The sequence below is a fragment of the Halyomorpha halys genome, unplaced genomic scaffold (genome assembly GCF_000696795.3).
Source record: "Halyomorpha halys isolate HHAL.00 unplaced genomic scaffold, Hhal_1.1 Scaffold4.1, whole genome shotgun sequence".
NCBI lineage: Eukaryota > Metazoa > Arthropoda > Insecta > Hemiptera > Pentatomidae > Halyomorpha > Halyomorpha halys.
Window position 1 is genome coordinate 4,346,494 of NW_027116287.1, and position 20,028 is coordinate 4,366,521.

At 27.7% G+C, this 20,028-nt stretch overlaps 1 protein-coding gene across 1 annotated transcript in view; it reads right to left on the bottom strand.

Moving 5' to 3' along the window:
- LOC106686632 (segmentation protein Runt) overlaps positions 1 to 11,980 on the bottom strand; it is a 21,616-nt gene extending 9,636 nt beyond the window's left edge. The window contains exons 1-2 of the mRNA XM_014430064.3: positions 11,577 to 11,980; positions 10,211 to 10,324 (exon numbers count right to left, since the gene is read on the bottom strand). Of these exons, the coding sequence (XP_014285550.1) occupies positions 10,211 to 10,324; positions 11,577 to 11,904 (442 nt within the window). The 5' untranslated portion in view covers positions 11,905 to 11,980. The remainder of the gene's footprint in view (positions 1 to 10,210; positions 10,325 to 11,576) is intronic.
- Positions 11,981 to 20,028: the final 8,048 nt, after the last annotated feature.

The window sequence follows — 20,028 nt, forward strand, 5'->3', positions numbered from 1 at the left end:
GAACTAAAAATTTTAGTTAACTAAAATCTAATTTTGACTTACATTCAGAAATTAATTGCAATATACAAAATTTTATCTCAAGTAATAAATACAAAATATTATATAAATATATAAAAACTTGAAATATATAATGCTCTTATTATATTTGCATTGATGAAATTATATCGAGAAAAATGATCCATGAGCGAACCAATCAGCGATTCGCAGCTCAATTAAGCTTCAGAGATAGCCTGGATTTTAATATTATAAATTAAAACGAGACTGGAACTCTACATTAGCACTTTAATTAGAGTAATGCATCCTATAGCTCTTCCAGCAAAACCTTTACAACCCTCCCAGCTTTTTCCAAATTCTGATCAATATGCCCAACTAATTTCTTTCAAAAATATGTTAATTTGCCCTCTTTGTAAGGGTAGAGTCGGCCCAATTACCAGCCCTTTGATACTGCTATAAATTATTTGTATCTTAAATTCAGCGGAAGGATACTTTTAGTTGTGTTTAAATAATACCCTGTATAGATTTCATTATTCTCTGAACCGTTTTAAATCCAAAATATAGCATGGGTGATGTAATAGATTATTAGATGGACAATTAAGAACCGTTTTTACCTGTCAGAATGCTCATATTACATAACTAAATTAAATAAAAAAATAAAACAAAAATAAAAACTTGCGTACGCGATACGTAAGAAGAGATCATGAATAACTTTATACCCTTGAAACAGTATATAACGTTTATCAAAGGATATATATCCACAAATTATATTTGTTTACTGTCTTTAAAATTGGGATTATTAAAAAAAAGGAAAAGTATTCAATTTCATTTATAAATTATTCTACTGCAATTTAGTTGTAAGTCAATTATAAAAAATATATATGACTTTTTAACCTCCCGATTAATGTCTCTTTTTTAAAGAAAAAAAAATATTGTAATTTCATTTAACGTTTTAGGGATCGATCCCCATCTTCAGAACTATTAATAAAACATTTAAAACACAAAAAAGATATATTATAGTTTCATAATTTAATATGTTTAAATACTTCATTATTACATTGAAAAGTTTTAAGTCCACCAAGTCACATTTTTCATACTCAACGAATTTAATTATTTTATTTAAAATTACTTATTAAAAAATAAATAAAAAAACTTTATTATTAGCATCATTTAATATTAAAAAATATTATTATGTAATTTCTAAATAAAAATAATTTTAATCTGGAGGTCTAATTGCTTTAAATTTTTAAAATACATTTATAAAATTATTTATTATTTTATAAGGTTAATAGCCTATAAAATATACGGGATATTTCTATCTCCTGTGTCGTTTAATTAATTATGATTTGGAAACTATAGTTTGCTATTCGTTTCCTATGTTTCTATTCTGTAAAGTGGTTCATATACATAAATATTATGTTTTATATTTTTATTCTTTCCCTTTCCTTTAATATGTTTTTATATAATGTATTTCGAAAATTTGTAAGTTCTTATAAGCAAAATAATTTTGAGAACGAAAAGCATATAGATAATTTATTGGACCATTCTACTACTAAAGTTATATATGTGTGCTCATATATATAGCAGTATATAGATAAATATATAAAAACAGAATATATTGTGAAACAAAGACACCAACGCATAATGTGGTGATGTTTTGGTGTTGTCGAAGAGCAGACAGAAGGTAGAACAGAAATAGTGCTCCTATCACAACAAACTTCCTACGAGGATAAATATCTGGGTTCCGCGGCTGGTGGGATATGTTTAGAGAACAACCCCGCCTTTAACCTATCCTAAATAACCCCCCCCCCTTCTATAATTAATACACTACAGCCTGACCTGGGCGAAGTTATCTACTGTATAAATAGTGAGTTTTTGTAGGGACCGGTCCGAGGGTAAAAAAAAAAAAAATATACTGATTCATATTATAATGGATCGGGCCCTTCGTAAGGGCTGCCCTATTGTCAAGGGTGGTTCAGCAGCAGTTAAGAAATCATTAGTTCGTTATTCCTTCGTGAGAGGACGTTACGCTTCTTAAGGGGCCATTTAAGCCAACGTTTAACATTACAACTCGAGCTTTATTGCCTTTAAACAGTTATCTGGGAGAACAGGTGTCCGCATACGAAATGAGGAAGGAAAACGTGATAATAAGGAGGTGGGTGAGGGATCATCTGTTGACAATGTCTGTAAGCAATCAATCAACCCCTCATGCCTCTTTTAAGAAACTGATTTAAAACTTATCAGTCTTATGGTAAGCAGGATTGGGTAAAATATATCTTAGATTGCAGGTAACGGATTTCGGATAAGATAAAGATAATCGCATTATCCGTTATCCATAAATAAATAATAATTAGTCTTAGATAGTTGTTTAAATAAAAAAGCATTCATTGGATATTATTAAGTTATTTAGATTAATATTTATTTTAAAAATTTAATTCAATTATAACTGACCGTGAAATATAAAATGAAAAACATTATATATCTGGCGGTTTACAAGGAATGAGATGAAGACCCTTATTGTTGTTAGCAAATCAATGAATGATTACTTAAAGCAATGACTACACATTTTTAATCAGATGTCTGTCAATATATTCACTTTTGGGAACTTATTATTTAAAAATTATGAATGGAGCACCTAATAGTAAGTTAAATTTTTATTGAATATTTGATTTGCAACAAATATTTTATAGGCGAAAGGTTAGATTTTTAAATAAACTAAACAATTTTTTGTGTAGAATTTTAGTTTGTTAAAAAAAAGTCTATACTTTATACGCAAGTGATTATATTAATTTTCATTAATAAACTCCTCCAAATTATAGAATTAAAATATTAGAAATAAGTTGTAGTTAACTTATAAAATTGTAACTTATGTAATAACTACTAAATAGCATTTATTTTCTTATATTTAAATTATATAAAAATTCAAATATATAAAGAGATCTTATTTTATTTACTATGACGTAATTAAAAAAATATAATTAAAACATTAGTAAAAAATTATTCTTCATCTTATATCTCTCTCAAAACAATCGCCTATAGACTAGATAAGATAGAACTTATTTAAAAAAAAAAAAAAAAGTATTAAATACAAATCTAAAACTCTAATTAAAAAATCTCTGAAGATAAGAAATAGAGAATTTATAGTTTTAATTTTTTCTTTTTCAAATGAAAAAAAAACTTATTGTTACAAAGTTTACATTTGTAGAAGATAAGCGAAAAGTTCCAATCCAAAAGCGTTTGAAAAATTAATTTCCTTTCTTATATGATTGGAATACAGAAAACAATTTAATATAGTTGAGAAATTTAAAATTTTACACTTTCCGAAAAATTGTTATAGCAACCCTATTGTGGTGGTGGAAATGAAGAATATTGTAAAATAGTGTAAAATTTGTATTTTTTATGAAGTAAAATATGAACGTCACTAATAAATTCTGGATAAAGATATTTAATTAAAATAATTCAAAGGGATATAATAACTTAAATTTCTATTCCTTTTGAGGATTTCTAATTACTTTCGAGTGTTAAATTTGTAGTTTGAATTTTGTATTGAGATAAAAGAATCTGTTTCCAACTTTTTAACAATTTAGTATCATTGCATATTTTTATTTAAAGGTTTGCGTTACCCAGAGGTATAGATTATTTCCTAGACTAATTTTAAGGGGAGTTACATACTTAAAAAAATAAAATCTAATACAGAGGAAATATCTTTTCGAACTGGTTTCTTGTAAACTTGAAGGAAATAATTGTTTCTTTTACCCATGAGAAATAAAATATATAATTGATAATTAGTTAATTAAAATGGAACTCTTATTACCGACGAGCCAATCAGATTTTATTACGAAGTAAAATTCCAACCATCAATTAGACCGTTGTCATCTCTACATAACATCTGCCTCAGGCCGAATCGAAAACATCGATCCCTCTCCATCATCGCAATATTTTTTCGTTCGCCGATCGGCGCCATATGTATTTTGAAAAACGAGGCGACAAATATTTGCCCCAATCCGAATGCGAAAAACATTTGTATGATAATTGGTTTAGGGCGATACCCAGGCGCCGTTGGTGTTTGTGGAAACGGTGAAAATTAGTTTTCCAACCCCTGGCTACCCCGCGTTGTGCGAGAGAGTGCAGGGGGTGGTAAAGTGCATTATATGTCCCGCACGCAACCATCCTGTCTTCCCCCAGCGTTTATTTGTGCTCTGTGCCGGACACAAATCTTCCCTAACTGCCGATAATACTTTTCGGTTCCAATCCGGGGTAGAGTTTAACAATTTACTAAATGCGTTTCTGTTTTTATTGGCTTCGTTTGTGGATAGCAATGTCGGTAAAACAGGAGGTTTAACGACAGTCTCTTTACTTGTTCTTACAGACATATGGAACATATATGATAATGTATTTATTGGCTTATATATACAGACTCTCCATATGGAACATATATTATAGAAAGGTATTGTGATAGAGAAATAAACGTTTTGTGGTCCCCTGAATCAAATTAACAGTCTAACAAAATGGCCTGTGCGTGCCTAGTAAACAATGAAAACAACAGCCTAGTAAAAAAATGAAAACTTATTCGAAGCTGTAATTACCTATTTATAGCTTGTGCATGCTTGAGATGTTACAACCTTTTTGTTTAAATTGATCAACTGGAATTGCAACTTATAATGTCAACAGTTTTTGAAAAAAATTTCTAAACTGTCTTTATTTTTTCTAAATTAAAATAAATGACTTGTTTTAGTCAACAATAATAAACAACAGATAAATACGAGATATTAAGAAGAAAAAAATAGAAACAGGAGTTCCAATCGAAAAACAACAACAAAATTTCATCCCACCTGAAATGTCGGTTTTAAATATGTATATTCAGAAAATGGAAATATTGGACTTATATCAACAAAAATTTTTTTTTGGGGGGGGGGGGGAGTTAATTATCAAAGGTTCGTATTATTACAAAATATTAGCGTATTTATAGAAACGTCAAAAGACATATTAGAAATAATTAATAAATACCAAGAAGTAAAAAACAATGACCAATACAAGTTTCAAAACATTTCCCGAAAGTGGAAGCCACGATGCCACAAAAGGTTTTCGGCTACGGGCTCTCTCACCACATCATAAAACTGTCCTAATCCCTAGAAAGTGTTCCGTTATGTCCTATTCAGTTCAAAACTAGGGCCTATGGTTTATGATTGAGTACTGACACAAACGTTATTTATGGTTAAGAAATTGTCTTTAAAGTGGAGACAAGATTATTACTCGACAGGTTTTGTACCATTATATGCTTCAACCCTAAACTACCCTAAGATGATACCCCTGGGTTATCTTTGCGTGCAATGGTAAGCGTACTTTCTCCAGGTATTCGTGACAAAATAAACGTAAAATTTGATAGTTATGAGTAAGTTTAATGTACATTATACAACTTATGATGTTTTATAAAGCTATATTAATAACACGAGTATACGTACATATAAATACGTATCATACATTTATACAGAGGTTTATCGAAAACGATAAGGAGTTTGATGCGAGATCAGCACTCAAAATCCCCCCTCAAAAAGAGCCCAAGAGGAGAAAAAAATAAATAGGAAGAAGATCGTTGACCGTATGAAGTAGATTGTAGGAAGATAGTCTGTCGGTCAATAATGGTTTCCAAATAGTAAAAGAAAACCATTTATTGTTAATCAACGTTTTGCCCCACTTTGCAGGGCTTCATCATGACTGTCAGATTGAAACAGAGCTGTCAATTGACACCTGACAGCTTATGAGTTGACAGTTCTGTTTTAACTTGACAGCCATAACGAAGCAAAGTGGGGTACGTTGGTAAACAATAAGCAGTTTACTTTTTACTATTTTGATACCTTCATTGGTCTATCTTCCTACAAAAAACTAAATTATTTCACACCAGTATTTAATTACTTTAATAAAATATATATACAGTTAAGAGTCAACATTAGTTAGAGAAAAAATATTTTTGAATTCTTTCAAATGAAAAAACAAAATCAGTTAGAAAATGATTAAATTTTTGACCTAGACTGTACAAGGCACTCAGTAAATTTTATTAAAAATTAAATAATAGTAAAAAAAAACCTAGAATTGAAGCTCATCTTTCATATCATTAAATCTATCAATAACACTAAAAAACTTTCAGTTTAGTTTAGCACATTATTTAAAGTAGAGTCAGTTTCCTACAATATCAACCATCAACTCCAATGCTCTTTAGGTTTTATAGTTCTCTAGTTTTTCAATAAGTAACATTTTTTACAAGATAAGAAAAAATTAATATTTTATTTATTTGGCGAATATCATGGAAACTTTTAGAAGGATAATCGTTATAAACGACATAATACTATTTTATGATAATAATTTACAGTATGTTATATCTTAACTTTTTCGATTTTGTACTGTAATGCGACTATTATACAATAAATTTTAAATATAAACAACTGCTGTAAATAACCAAAAAAAATTTTAATAATATAATACGCATGTTAATTTTAGTCGCATGACTGAAATACTTGGAAAGGATTGTAAAAGAAAAGTTACTTTTTTCTCCGGGGCGGGTAAAATATTTGCCCCGGGTTTGCGGACAACCAAGCACTCTGTGGTCCACGGGAGTCTCTACAAAGGAAAATTACTCCTGTATAATGTAAATGAGCTGCCTTGTACAGCTTTATATAAAAGGCCTACCATCTAATTTGAATACCTCCCGTTTTATTACATGTAATAACCTCTCAACAGGTAGGTAACAACGGGCAACACGCTTCCTAGGGCATTTTATTAAAGGTTCAACCTTCCTACCCCTAGGGAAAGGGGAGATTTTGACAAGAATAGAGAATTCTATCGTTATACTTAGAGGAGCATAAGATACCAGGTTAGGGAGCCTCAATATGACAAATTCAAAAATCTCTTTGAACTAACCAAAGTATTCCAAAAAAATCCTAAATAACCAATAAAGGATTAGATAAATCTTGATATAACGAATTTAAAACCCTCTTTGGAAGAAATAATTAACCTCAGCCTATCCTCTTTAATTGTCCTAACTTAATATAATGAAAAAAAATCCTATGAAAGTATACTCGTTAGTGATCTTAAATAACTTTTTCTATTTATTAATTTGTCATCATTTAATTTATATATATTTGTGAATATGCTCTCTTACCTCTATTACCAATGCATAGGACAGAATGTAATACTACACAAAAAAAAATTAAATGTGTGCAACTAAAACCCAGGAGGATTCAATACTTTGAAAGAAAGAACTGTTTCTTGAACAATGGTTGTATAAGGAGGTGATTTGTTCACACCCAACTGTAAGATTTTGTCTCCAGTAAGGGAACCTACTTTATAGAGGCCGAGTGTATCCTACAGGGTTGACTCATGGCTCTTTGGAGTTGGTAGCACAGTGCTTTACAAACTGAGCCACCCAGCTCCCCCAATACATTGAGAACTTAAACAAGTAGTTCAAAGGGTTTGGAACTTAAGTCTGAGTTAAATGATTAAGAACATGAAAAAATAATACATTTTAAATCTGTAGAGCTGTGCATTAAATATTGTTTAATTGAACTTTTTTACAGAACCTAATGAAAGACCTCAGAGGTGAATAATTAATTATATTTATTCATTTTAATGTATTTAAATTGTATTTATATGACATTATATCAATAACGCTGTTTTTTAAATTAAGTTAATATATTAATTGATTAGAATATTTTAAGATTCATGTAGCTTTAACTAACATGGGTTATTGTTCTTACTGAATAGTGAAATATAAAATAAAAATTAATTGAAAGGTTTTTTTTTTTGCTTATATACTATGTTTAATTGGTTAGTCTTTAGGAGCTGTTAAAAAGAAATTATCTGTGTTGTTTTAGTGTAGGTGATGTTCGAATTAGCAAAAAACTTTGGTTAGTTTTTTTAAAAATGATAACATATTATTATTAATGGTTTGAATTGTTAATTATCGGAGTATGAATTTATTTTATTTCGTTTATTTTTCTAATCTTGAAAATAATATAAATCATTTTGTAATTGATTATTTAAAATCTCATTAGGATGTTTTATAGCAGTTTGGATTGGATTCTAATTTTCGTAAATTTGCGAGAGAAAAAAAATTACATTTGCTCACAACGGTTAAACAAACTTCTGAACTCCACTTCGACGGAGGGGTATAACACAATCCTCTCTTTTTCCCGTTCAGGAAAAAAAGATATGGGAAAATAAGGTTAAGAATAGCGGATAAAGTTGCCATAACAAGTTGGAGAAGGGGAAGTGAGTTGGTAAGTTTTAAGAGAGGCTGGTTAGGACAGTCGCAAAAGTTTGCCCCCCCCCTGATCACACTTTTACGACCGCAATCCGCGAGTTACGGCCGCTCTGTGTCGCAATCCCCGACCTCTATTACAACACACGCCGCTTCCGAACCTCGTTATTTTTACGCCAGCCTTGCATAATTTATCTATTGATATTTTTTTAAAAATTGATATTGGTCTAATAAATGATATATTCTACGTCTTGATTATATATAGCTAAGGCAAAGTTCATAAACAATCTTAATTGAGATAAATAAGTAAACAGTAGCTCAAAAAAAAAAAAAAAAAGTTTTTGTATCCATATTAATATAAAACAGATTTTTCATATTTAAATATTCATAAGAACGAAAATAATACAACCATTTTGAAGTTGAAACTTTCAGTATTATTATAATAAAGAAATTATTATAATATTAGATAAAGAAAATTATCAGAAATAGTTTTCAAATTATTAAAAAGTAGTGCAGTTTCATCAAGGCACGTGTGAATAATTTAGAATAACATATTAATATTGAAACTTTATTACTTGACATATAATTGATGATTATATGAATTTGTCAGTTGTCAAGAAAGTTACAAAAAAAGAGGATAAACTATTTTTGAGTAACCAAGTATTACTAATAACTAGATTGATGATAAAAAGATTATTAAAGTACTAATAAATAGTTTATCTGCTATTTTTGTATCTTTCTTGATCATTATCCTACAATAAATAGTTTAAATTTTGATTTATTACAGAAGGAACCTCTATGTAAATTAACTAAAAACAATTACCTTATTAACAACTCATTACGTACATAATCTTGATTAATTTTTAGTAATTAAAATAATTAACTCAGCTAATTTTTTAAAAAGTTTAAATTTGCTTTCTAACTAAATACTTTTGTAAAATATTCTCTACTATTTCAGATTTGTTAAATTTGAACAATTTTGTTTTGAGATGATGACAATATTTTACTTATAGTACTACAATATTTAAAAAATCTATAAATTTATTTTAAAATATAAGTAAGCCAGTAAAATATTGGTTGGCTGAGCCAACAATTTTATAATTATTATGTAATCGAATATTTATTTAAAAATTTGCAATCAAGCGTTATTTGTTGTTTCGAGACTTTAAAAAAATATTAATTTCTACTCACATAACTTTATTCTAGATAATTTTTGTAAATCGTTTTATGATACAAAAATATCATAATTTGTTTTATTATGACCATATGTTACATTTATTATATATGACATCTATAAGACAATAGCACTATTATTAATCAATTGTTATATTATCTAATAAGAATCATTAAACGAAAATGCAACATCGTGATTGAATTCTTTATTTCTATAATTATTCTTTATACTATAATACATTTAAAAAATACCAGCGTTTATATGACTCAAATTAATTTTCTAAAGCATTTTGTTATTTGCATTTATGCTGCTAATATTGACAGGGAGTCAAATACAACTTTTTTAACCAATTTCTGATTTTATTATTTTTTGTTCAATTATTGTTATTTAATGTTCGTTAAGCTTATAAGGGAAAGTATTTTTTCATTGATGATTTTAAAAACAATATTTATATTACTTATATTTTATATTAAACTAAAAGCAAAGAAAATGTTCGCTAACTTTATTAAATTCTATTATTTTATTTTTAAAAGTACCGAACAGTAAAATATTATCGGTTACATCTTAAACAATAATAAAATAATTTTTAAAAATCATGTACTTATTTATTAAAATTAAAACCGGTTTCATATATTGGTTTTGAAATATAACTAACTGCATGAAGAGCAAAATGTCCTACATTTCATAAAAACTATTCTTTAAATACATTTTTATAATCTTTTATAGATAATAAAAGGTAATACATGATATACATAATAAAGATAATAAAATATAAAGTTGAGACTTACTTGACTTAGATCTTGGTTCACGAGGACCATCTACGGTGACTTTAATGGCTTTGGAGTATACTGCCATCTGGTGAGGAGAAGAACCAATGACGATAGTCAAAGAGAAGCTTTTACCTATAAGTGCCATATTGCTATTTATTATTCTTGTCACATTATTATCACCATTTATTAAAATAACTTTAAATAAAAAATATATATTAAGAAACATATAAGTAACCGTTTTACAAGAATGAGTTGAATGATGTTTAAATATTCAATTTAAAATACTATTTAGTTCCATTTCTAAATATTTTTTTATTTAAAAATTAATTTATGTCAATTTAAAAAAAAAAAAATAGAAAAGTATATGTTTCTTGTTTAGTTAATATTAATTTAAACATTCATTTAATTGAGTCTTTGAAAAATTTGCCTCTACGTAAAAATTTAAATCATTTTTATTCTATGTTAAGGATATAAATTTCTTCAGCTCAAAATTTTAACATAATTTTTTTTTAAATATGTTTTCTGCTACGATCTATCTTTACTGTTAACACATTACTATTAACCGTATTCCTGGTTTGACTTCGATCCAAAAAAAAAAAAAGATCAAAAGAGAGAAACCGTCATTGAAAACCAAAAAAAAAAAAAAAAATGCGACGCTTAATGTTTGACGCCTCGAACAAAGAGTTTATTTTTGTTTATATGGAGTAATCCTTGTCCCTCTCTTGTAATCCTTTAAGAATTGAAAAGGAAATGTAACATCTGATAGTATCAAGTGAAATTTATAGATCCGCATCCCCTCAGAATAATTGGTTAGTTCGATTTCTGATTAAAATAATTAAGGAATTAAAAAATAATTTTTAAATAGTATGTTAACAGCTAAATGAGAAAGTAATGTGTAGATGTCTCTATACGAAATAAAAATATTTTTATTGAGTCCTATTAAAATTTTGAATTCACATTCAATCAATAATTTTTCAATTATTTCTTCAATCGTTAAGATTTTCAATCACTTCATTAAAAAAAAAAAAATAATTTGTTAAATTAAAACGTTATATGCAATAAGAAACATGTTTGAGAAATGTTGATTTCTCGTTTTTTGATATTAAAAGACACACGGAGGTGGGTTATTTCCCACTAACATAATATTTAAGTAACATACTGGCACTATTTCCTATTTACGATTTATAAAAATATAGAAATATATTTCTTTCAATTTAAATAAATTAAACCAACTATCTTCTACAAAGAAGGTATACGAAACGCTCCTAAAAATTGAAGTACGTAGTTTAACTATCAGATATTACTAATCCTTATGGTTTTTATATTTTTATTTTCGACGCACTGAAAGTAGTAATCCAAGGTTCTTGAAGGCACACACACTCACCCCTGCCACTTCTTCCGACGAACCTAAGATCATTAAACTTCGCCACTTGATTCTTCATAACAGCCGAGCCGTTCCGCAGTTCGGCGCAGTAGTTCTCGTCGTTTCCGGCCTTTACTGTAACCATCGTACCGTCAGGAACATCGTCCAAAGCTATGACTTTGAACGCCGAAGGTAAGGACTTGTTCGATCTCCAATGATTAGGCAGCGCCGAACAGAGAATGCTTGGAGATCCCGTCTGTATAAGCTCCCCGTGATGCTCGCTCAAGGCAGAACAGAGTCCCCCGTACATCTCCCCCCAGAGTTCTCCCGTTCCACCCGGAAGATGCATACGGATCGTACAGACGGAAAAGACGAGTATAAGTAGAGAAGGAGAGGGCCCTATAGAACCAACTGAGGCTCAGAGGCAGACTGAAAAAGGCTCCGAGTCCTGGGCGTTTTTTCCATCCCCACTCCCTTTTTCCCGTCGATAGTCTTGGGGTGGGGGTGTTTTTTTGGGGCGGACTCGGGCTGGGATTGGAGGGTCGCGGTCGTGTCCTGTGGCCAACCCCACCCCCTCAGAGTGGAGGGGGTAACCCTCATAATTGACACGTCTCGGGCCCCCACCTTAGGGGGCTCCCTTATAAACTCGGTATTAACTTCCTATCTACACAGCTTTAAACAAATAACTCCTCTTACGATCCTTACATAATTCCTTCCGTTCTTATCTCTATTCTCTCTTGATGAGGATGGATTGTTCACCAACGCAGTTCCCTAATCGTAATAAATTATTAGTTTGACCCTCATTTATCAACTGTATTACTTCTAACATTTTATTAACTGGGAAATATTCTATCATTTCAGCTATACGAAAAATAAAGTTTTCTTGATAATTATTTTATTAAAATAATATAATTAAATCTAAAAGTTTAAACTTGTCAGTAAAACATAAATAAATATAATTACTGGCAAAAAACATTATTTTTTCTGCAATTTGATGGAATCCAGGTTTAAATAAAAATTCATATAAGTCGTATATCTTTATTTATTGGATTGATCAACAGGTGTAATCTTTCATAATTCATAAAAAAATCACATATTTGCAATAATGTTTATTTTTCTTTTGTATGTTTTTGCAGTCATACAGTCACTCATATAGTTTTATAATATTAAATTCATTTCGAAAAAAATTTATAATACAATATTTAAAAAATAAATAAAGTGCTCGTAATGACACTTAAAATAAATTATACCAAACATTATATATATTTTTTTTAGTAGAATTTTTAATTTTTAATAATATCATGTAGGTGGTATAATTTTGTTCGATTTTTGGATATAATAAATTATTAGCTTGACACTCATTTATCAAATGTAATACTTTTATAATTTATTTTTACTAATCTATAAAATCTTTACAATTTTTATTTTTTTATATTTATTAGATTAAAATGATAGTGTCAAATCTAATAACTTTAACCTGTCAATAAAAAATAAACAAATAAAATTATGAAAAAAAAAATTATTTCTTCTAAAATCTGAAATTTTCAAGATTTAAATAAAAATCTGTATAAATCACAGATTTATTTTTTTTGTCAGACGGCTCAACAAGTATTATGGTTATTTTCAGAATAGTTTATATTTTTTTAATTTATCTTTGCAGTCAGATAAGTCACTCATATATTTTTATAATATTATTTTTTTTATCAAAGGAACCATATTCATGATATTTTTTGATTTATTTCTCCTGAGATAGTTCCTTTTATACTCCAAAGAATTTTTACTAATTTCACATTCAAAATATATTCTTCTTTACTAAGTTTCGGGCTGTCCGTTGGTCTTCCGGCATTTTTTTTCTAAAAAGAGTTACAGTGTTATACATTATCTAAAAATTATTTTCATGGAATTTAAAAAAATTGCCACAAGATGAAGGGATGATGCGAAACGTAGTAAAGAAGAATGCGAAATTAATAAAAAAAGGTTTAAAGTTTGAAAGAAATTTACTGTCACAAAGAAAAAATAAGATATTTCAGAGGCACTGTCAAGAAATTTGTTATAATACAGAATTAAAAAAAATATTAAGTGCTCATAATAAAACTAAAATAAATCATACTTATATTCATAAGAAATATTCTAAGTTTATTGATTTTTAAATGTTACATTTGTAGAAATTAGTATTTGATGGTTCTTTTTTGAAGAAATAATGTAATAATGTCCTATTTGTACAAGACAAATTTAAATATTATTGGTAAATATTTTTTATTTAATTTCAATAGTTATTTTTGGAGAAATTTGGATGCTCGCCCTCTTTTTTAAGCAAAGAAACTAAAGGAAAAACATCTAAAATTGATAATAATTTTTTCTTTAGTTCTTTTTAATAATATCTCGATTTTAGTTGACAAATTCAAATGCCAGTTGTAGTCATTTCTTGTAATAATATATTTTAACAAATTATGACATGTTTTCTTTTTTTGTAAATGATAAAGCTCTTGGGAAAACATATTGTAAACTTTTCCAAGGATAAATATTAAAAATCAGTTTTTATAATACAGAAAAAAGGTGAAAACGGCATATAAAAAATATTATAAATTTCTACATATTCATCCGTAAAATCTGGAATTTTCTTTGTACTTATTCTAAATAATAGGTCTCTTATTTTTATTAAAAGAAATTTCGTGAACTATGAATAAAAAGCAATTCTTAGGATTTCATTCTTTATATACAGGATCCTACGAAGACCGACTATATTTCGTTTTATTATTCACCTTAATACCTAATGTTATAGATTATACTGATCAATTTATCTTTAAACTAAATAACTGTTGCTAAATATTCCTGTTGTTATTTCTTGAGTTAAAATTTCTTAAATATTTCAAGGCTTTAAAAATTTTGTAATATTTTTTAATTAAACTTACAATTTCGTGATTTTATTTCTTCAACTCTGAAAGGGATTGTTGAAATGTTTCAAGGTTTATGAATTTTAAATCTTAATCTCAGAAATGATAATATTCAGTTAACAGACCATCTATCTTATATATAAATATTTATTTGTCTTATATTTACATGTAAACTAATTTATTCTTTTACGTTGTATAATCCATTTCCAAATAAATAAATGCATTGTATTGCATTTCTAAATTGCTATGAAAAGTAGACAAATTGTTGTCACTGTCGCGTTACATATTAATTATTTACTTCTCTTAAATAAAATTCTCACAATTTAAATTATTTTAATTCATCGGCGTTTCAATAATTTTGACTTCCAACAACGTAATTATGACACGATTTGGTCTGAAAGAAAAGGAAATAAAAATTTAAATTCCAGATAAAAAAAAAAATTGTTATTTAGTTGATGTTATTTCAATAATGGAAAACAAAAAATAATAAAAGTTTAATTTTAAATAATAAACTTAAACTAAATTAAAAAAAAAAATCTGTACCACTACAACCCATGAAGGGTCAGAGGTTCAGTACTTTATAAGGAAGTACTGTTACTAGATCAACGGTTGTGCAAGGAGGTGATTTGAACTGAATCACGGTTAACCGAAAGATTTTTACCCAATTTATGAAGCTGGGTGGTATGTACAATAAATTGACAAAATAATTTATTTTTCCTTTTCAAATATGGCAATTCATTCACCATTGTATATATGTATTCTATGTAAGGTCTTAATAAATTTATTATTATTAAATAAATTTAATAGAATAAGTTTATAATGTAATGAAACCCTTGATAACACATAAATAGGGTCTATTTGCTATTAGTACAATAGCCCAAGAGGAGAAAAAAGGCAGTTATCTCACCCCAATGTTTGATTACTTTAATGAAAACTAAAGTCTTAAATTATTAATATTAATAGATTATATATTTTTAATATATGACACTGTTACTGTTAGCCATATGGCCATTTTTTCAATAAAATCAGCGTTAAAAAATATACTAAATTGACTACCGATTATAGGAGTGCATTTATTTAAAAAATAAAAAAAATTTATCCATGTTTCTAAGACACGACAGGCACATCACAACAGTCTTTAATCGATATTCTCGCGTAAGTCAGGGAATAGCTGAGTGATTGTACACGCGAATCGTGAACATACAACACGAAATGGCACGCATCTATTAGTGAGTTACTGTCGATTTGTCATTAGTCATTGTTATAAACTAATTTTAAATAAATAGAAGTTATATAGTTATTTGAAAAACTGAAGGACCACATAATAATCATTGTCTATATAAATTATTGACAATCATAACTGTGTGTGTGTAATATAAATATACATACATAGTTACAATTGTTTATAATTTATATCATAAAAATATAAAGATGCATTATAGTTCAATAAATCAATGAAAAATATTAATGTTTTATTATTTGGTCTTCGATATTTCTAGTTATTAAAGCAAAAAAGAAAATAGAGCTTACGTATATTAAAAAATATCTGATTTGTAATATGTTAACAAGTCCTGAATTTGTATATGCTTTAATAAAAACAATTCAATATTTACATATTGCTTGTCATTAACAAACATGTCTCTTTATTAAATTTAGGATAGAATTAAAGAAATTTATTTTTAGGAAAAAATATTTAAATTACCCGAATGAATTGTTAATAAATCTATCAAACATTTATTACTAAAAAGTCTAAGAACCAAAATTAAATTAATTTAATTGCTCAATAAATGGTATTTAAAAGTAGAAAGAAAAATATACATGAAATAAATTATTCTTATTAAATTTAATGTTGATAATGCGTTTTTTTTATTGTAACTGTTAATAAATGTTAGGTTCTTAAATCACAAATAATGTATAAATATTTAATTATTGCTGTTACTGCTTATACAGGACTTGTTAAAATATTTCATATCAGATATTCTTCAATATAATGTAAACTCTACTTTCTCTTCTGCTTGAAAATTAAAAATATTGATTTAAAATTTTTTGAGGTTAATGACCTCCATTTTGAATGAAATATTTATTAATTATTCATAACATTGTACAACGTTTCGGGACCACTGTCCCATAGTCATGCACTTTAAAACCTCATGATTTCATATGGGAAATCATGTCAACCATTTGTGCATGGATTATCTCTCTTCCTTAGAGATAATCCAGATTAAAATATTGATATTTTGATGTATTTGAAAACAATCCATATGATACATCTTGATATTTTGTTGATATAAATTATTAACAATGATAACTATGTGAGTATACTTATATTATTTACATAGTTATGAGTGTTAATAATTTATATAGAAAATGATGATTATGTGCTTCTTCAGTTTTTTCAGATAACAATATAACTTATATTTATTTAAATTAATTTATAACAAATGATGAAATGATTTAAGCTCTATTTTCTCTTCTTCTTTAAAACATTAAAAATAATGAGGCTCGAATATCGAAATATAGATATTTTTCATTGATATATCAAACTACTATTTCGACATATTTGAAAACTTTTAAAAATCCAGCATTAAAACCCCCAAAACAATAAAAAATGTATTACTAAGAGAGATAAAAAACTACCCAATATTTCACAGTTCGTTTTATTTTTTAAAATATACCGGTTTTCGATAGTCAAATTTTAATATTGATATATAGAATTAATACGATTACAAAAAGTTCAATAAGTTTCTTTTATTATTTTTTTTTTTATTTTTCCTACATCCCTACCTTTTAATACGGATTATGTCTTATAAAAAATACAAAACGCCGCACTATAATCTTCATCCATGTTTACTATAGTTCATCCGATTTAGCAGCATAAACACAAATAGTGGGGGGAATAGGATCTGTATTGTTTGGATAAAGACATCTCCAAGCCGCCTTAGATCAGATAAGTGAACTTTCCCAGGCCCGCCCAGGAACGATTTGGACTCAAACTTGGTGTCTTCATCTGCTTCCTGCCTATTGAGGATTTAGTTTCCACGATTATTTATTTCAATGCACAATAGGACCTGAGTCTAAAATCTTAAAAGATACCTCTTTTAAGAACATTTTGGAGAGTTTTTGAACTGTACAAGTATCAGCAGTTTTGTCATATATTCGCCAAAAATGTTTGCACTTTATTATTGATCATCAAGGGTTGAGAGAATTATGTTATTCTATGTCGTTTTATAGCCACTGGAATACGATTTTTTGGGGTTCTGGTGATGTCTTTTGTACACAATATGCTAATAACATACTATATTTAAAGAATACATAATAACAGTAATAAAATTTGTATGAGAATTTCAGATGGTGTTAGAATTTTATCTGTGAAGTGAAATATAGTATCACACGCTTCTTTTTTTATATAATATATAGATTAAAAAAAAACACATTCAATTTAGAAGGTTTGTTTATATTTCTGGGGTACTATTACAAGATATACTATGAAAAAGTTATTAATCATAGGCATTTTGAAAAAATCATATACTTTTTTCTGGTCGTAATAATTCAAAACAACCTACTTGTACAATACAATATATTTTAAGATATAAATTAATTATATATCACATAGAAGGATAGTACTGTATAATTTAAAGCAAGTTTTTCAATTCAGCCACATGGTGTTACTAACCTCACCCAATTGATTCTTGCACCATATAAGACTAAAATTATTATTAAAATCTCAAATTAGACAAACGTCATTTATATTCCTATCCAATACCTTTCAATGGAAACAGAAAAGAATTTTTGTTAGACAAAGAGCAATGTGCAGTATAACTGCGCAATTGTTATTCAAAAGTTTCAATAAAAGAATGTCCTGACCATAAATAAAGATAATTTTGGTTTGGACAGGTTTGAAGCAGGTCTGTCCTTTTACCACAATATCTTCTGATAAGGTAAAGATAAGATGTATACGGGTATTATAGGAGATACTCAAGAGAGATAGGGACTGAGGACTTGTTTTCAATCATTACAATGGGCAGAGATTGTAAATGCATATATTGATTTTATATTTGTAAATCAAACCATTAAAAGACAACTGAAACTAGAAATGAAGAAAATAAAACTTTTTATATTTTATAATTCACTAAAAAAATATTTTAGTGCCACTATTCTGATTTTACCTCTGGACAAGTGAACAGATCATTAATGTAAAAAATATTTGAAATATGAAGATATTTCACTTGCCCAAGAGAGAAATGCTTTATTTGGCCATGCTGCCCAAATACATTGTTGTTGTGGTTGCTACACCACACAGCATACCCATAAATCCATAATTGGACATATATAACTTACGAGTTGTTGGAACTGTAACGAAAAAAACAAAAAAAAACAAGGGTTCAGGGCAGAGTAACAGCACGCAATTAGACTGAAATAACACTACTGTATTTCTGAAGTTATTGCTCCTTAAAATCATTTTAGATGTTTATTTACAATGGTAGGGAGTATTAAGGCGGACACAGTGCCTTATCCTATCATAACTTATACACTATAATACATTAACATTTTTCGTTTTTTAGACAATTATCATCAATACACTAAATACATTGCACTTAAATACATTTTTTTTCCTTTCTTTCCTATATACTTGTGTATATTAGTTTTCCTCGTTTTTGCACAAAGCCAAATAACAATTTACCAATACATCAAATACTTATTGCCCCTGTTTCACTCCTTCATACCTCTCCTCTACAGTAATCTGCAACTACCTTTCGATCAATTAAGCAAATTTACAAAAATCATAAATAGATTACAAAGCAATAAAACAGTTTACAAAAAAAAAAAAAAAAAAATTAGAACACAGAAATCAATAGGTTAAAAAAAAAAAAAGACCAAAATAATTTTTACAATAATCTTATATATGATTTATATTGAAAAGAACCGTTTTTGAGACGAAAATCTGAACCAATCAACAAGAGCAAGGTGGCGATAGAAAAAGATTTTTACGTATATAGTGCAGCTGCTACTAAAATTGCCACTGATGCTAAAAAAATATATTAAAGAAGTGAATGTAGGAGGATCTTCCTTGAAAAAATTAAAAAATATAAATTATATTGTATAAAAAAGTTTGGACCATATAAAGTAAAATAAATAAAACCACAACTATTTTCTTTAGTAGATGTACAATGCAGTGATATCGACATACTAACTTAATTATTTCCTCATTGAAGCCTTTAATAGTAATAGGTTTACGTAATTATATTTTCGTTTTTTTATTTCTTGTTATAGCTTGGAATTAATATTTATTGCTATTTAAATTAATTTTGTATTATTAGTTATTGTTTTATTAATAAGTTTTATTGATATTGATTATTCATGTTGATTCATCGTGGTATTTAATGCACCACTATGTTATCAAGTTGTTTGAAATTAAAGACAGCAATTACGGATAATTATAATTGTTCATGTTACTAAAAAAAAAAATTATTGAAATAAAGGTAACAAATTCCGGGTGGTGATTCGACACCCCGAATACAAAAAGAAAATATCCATGTCCGATTCTCAGCCATAAGGGCAGAATCTCAATTTTTTTTTCT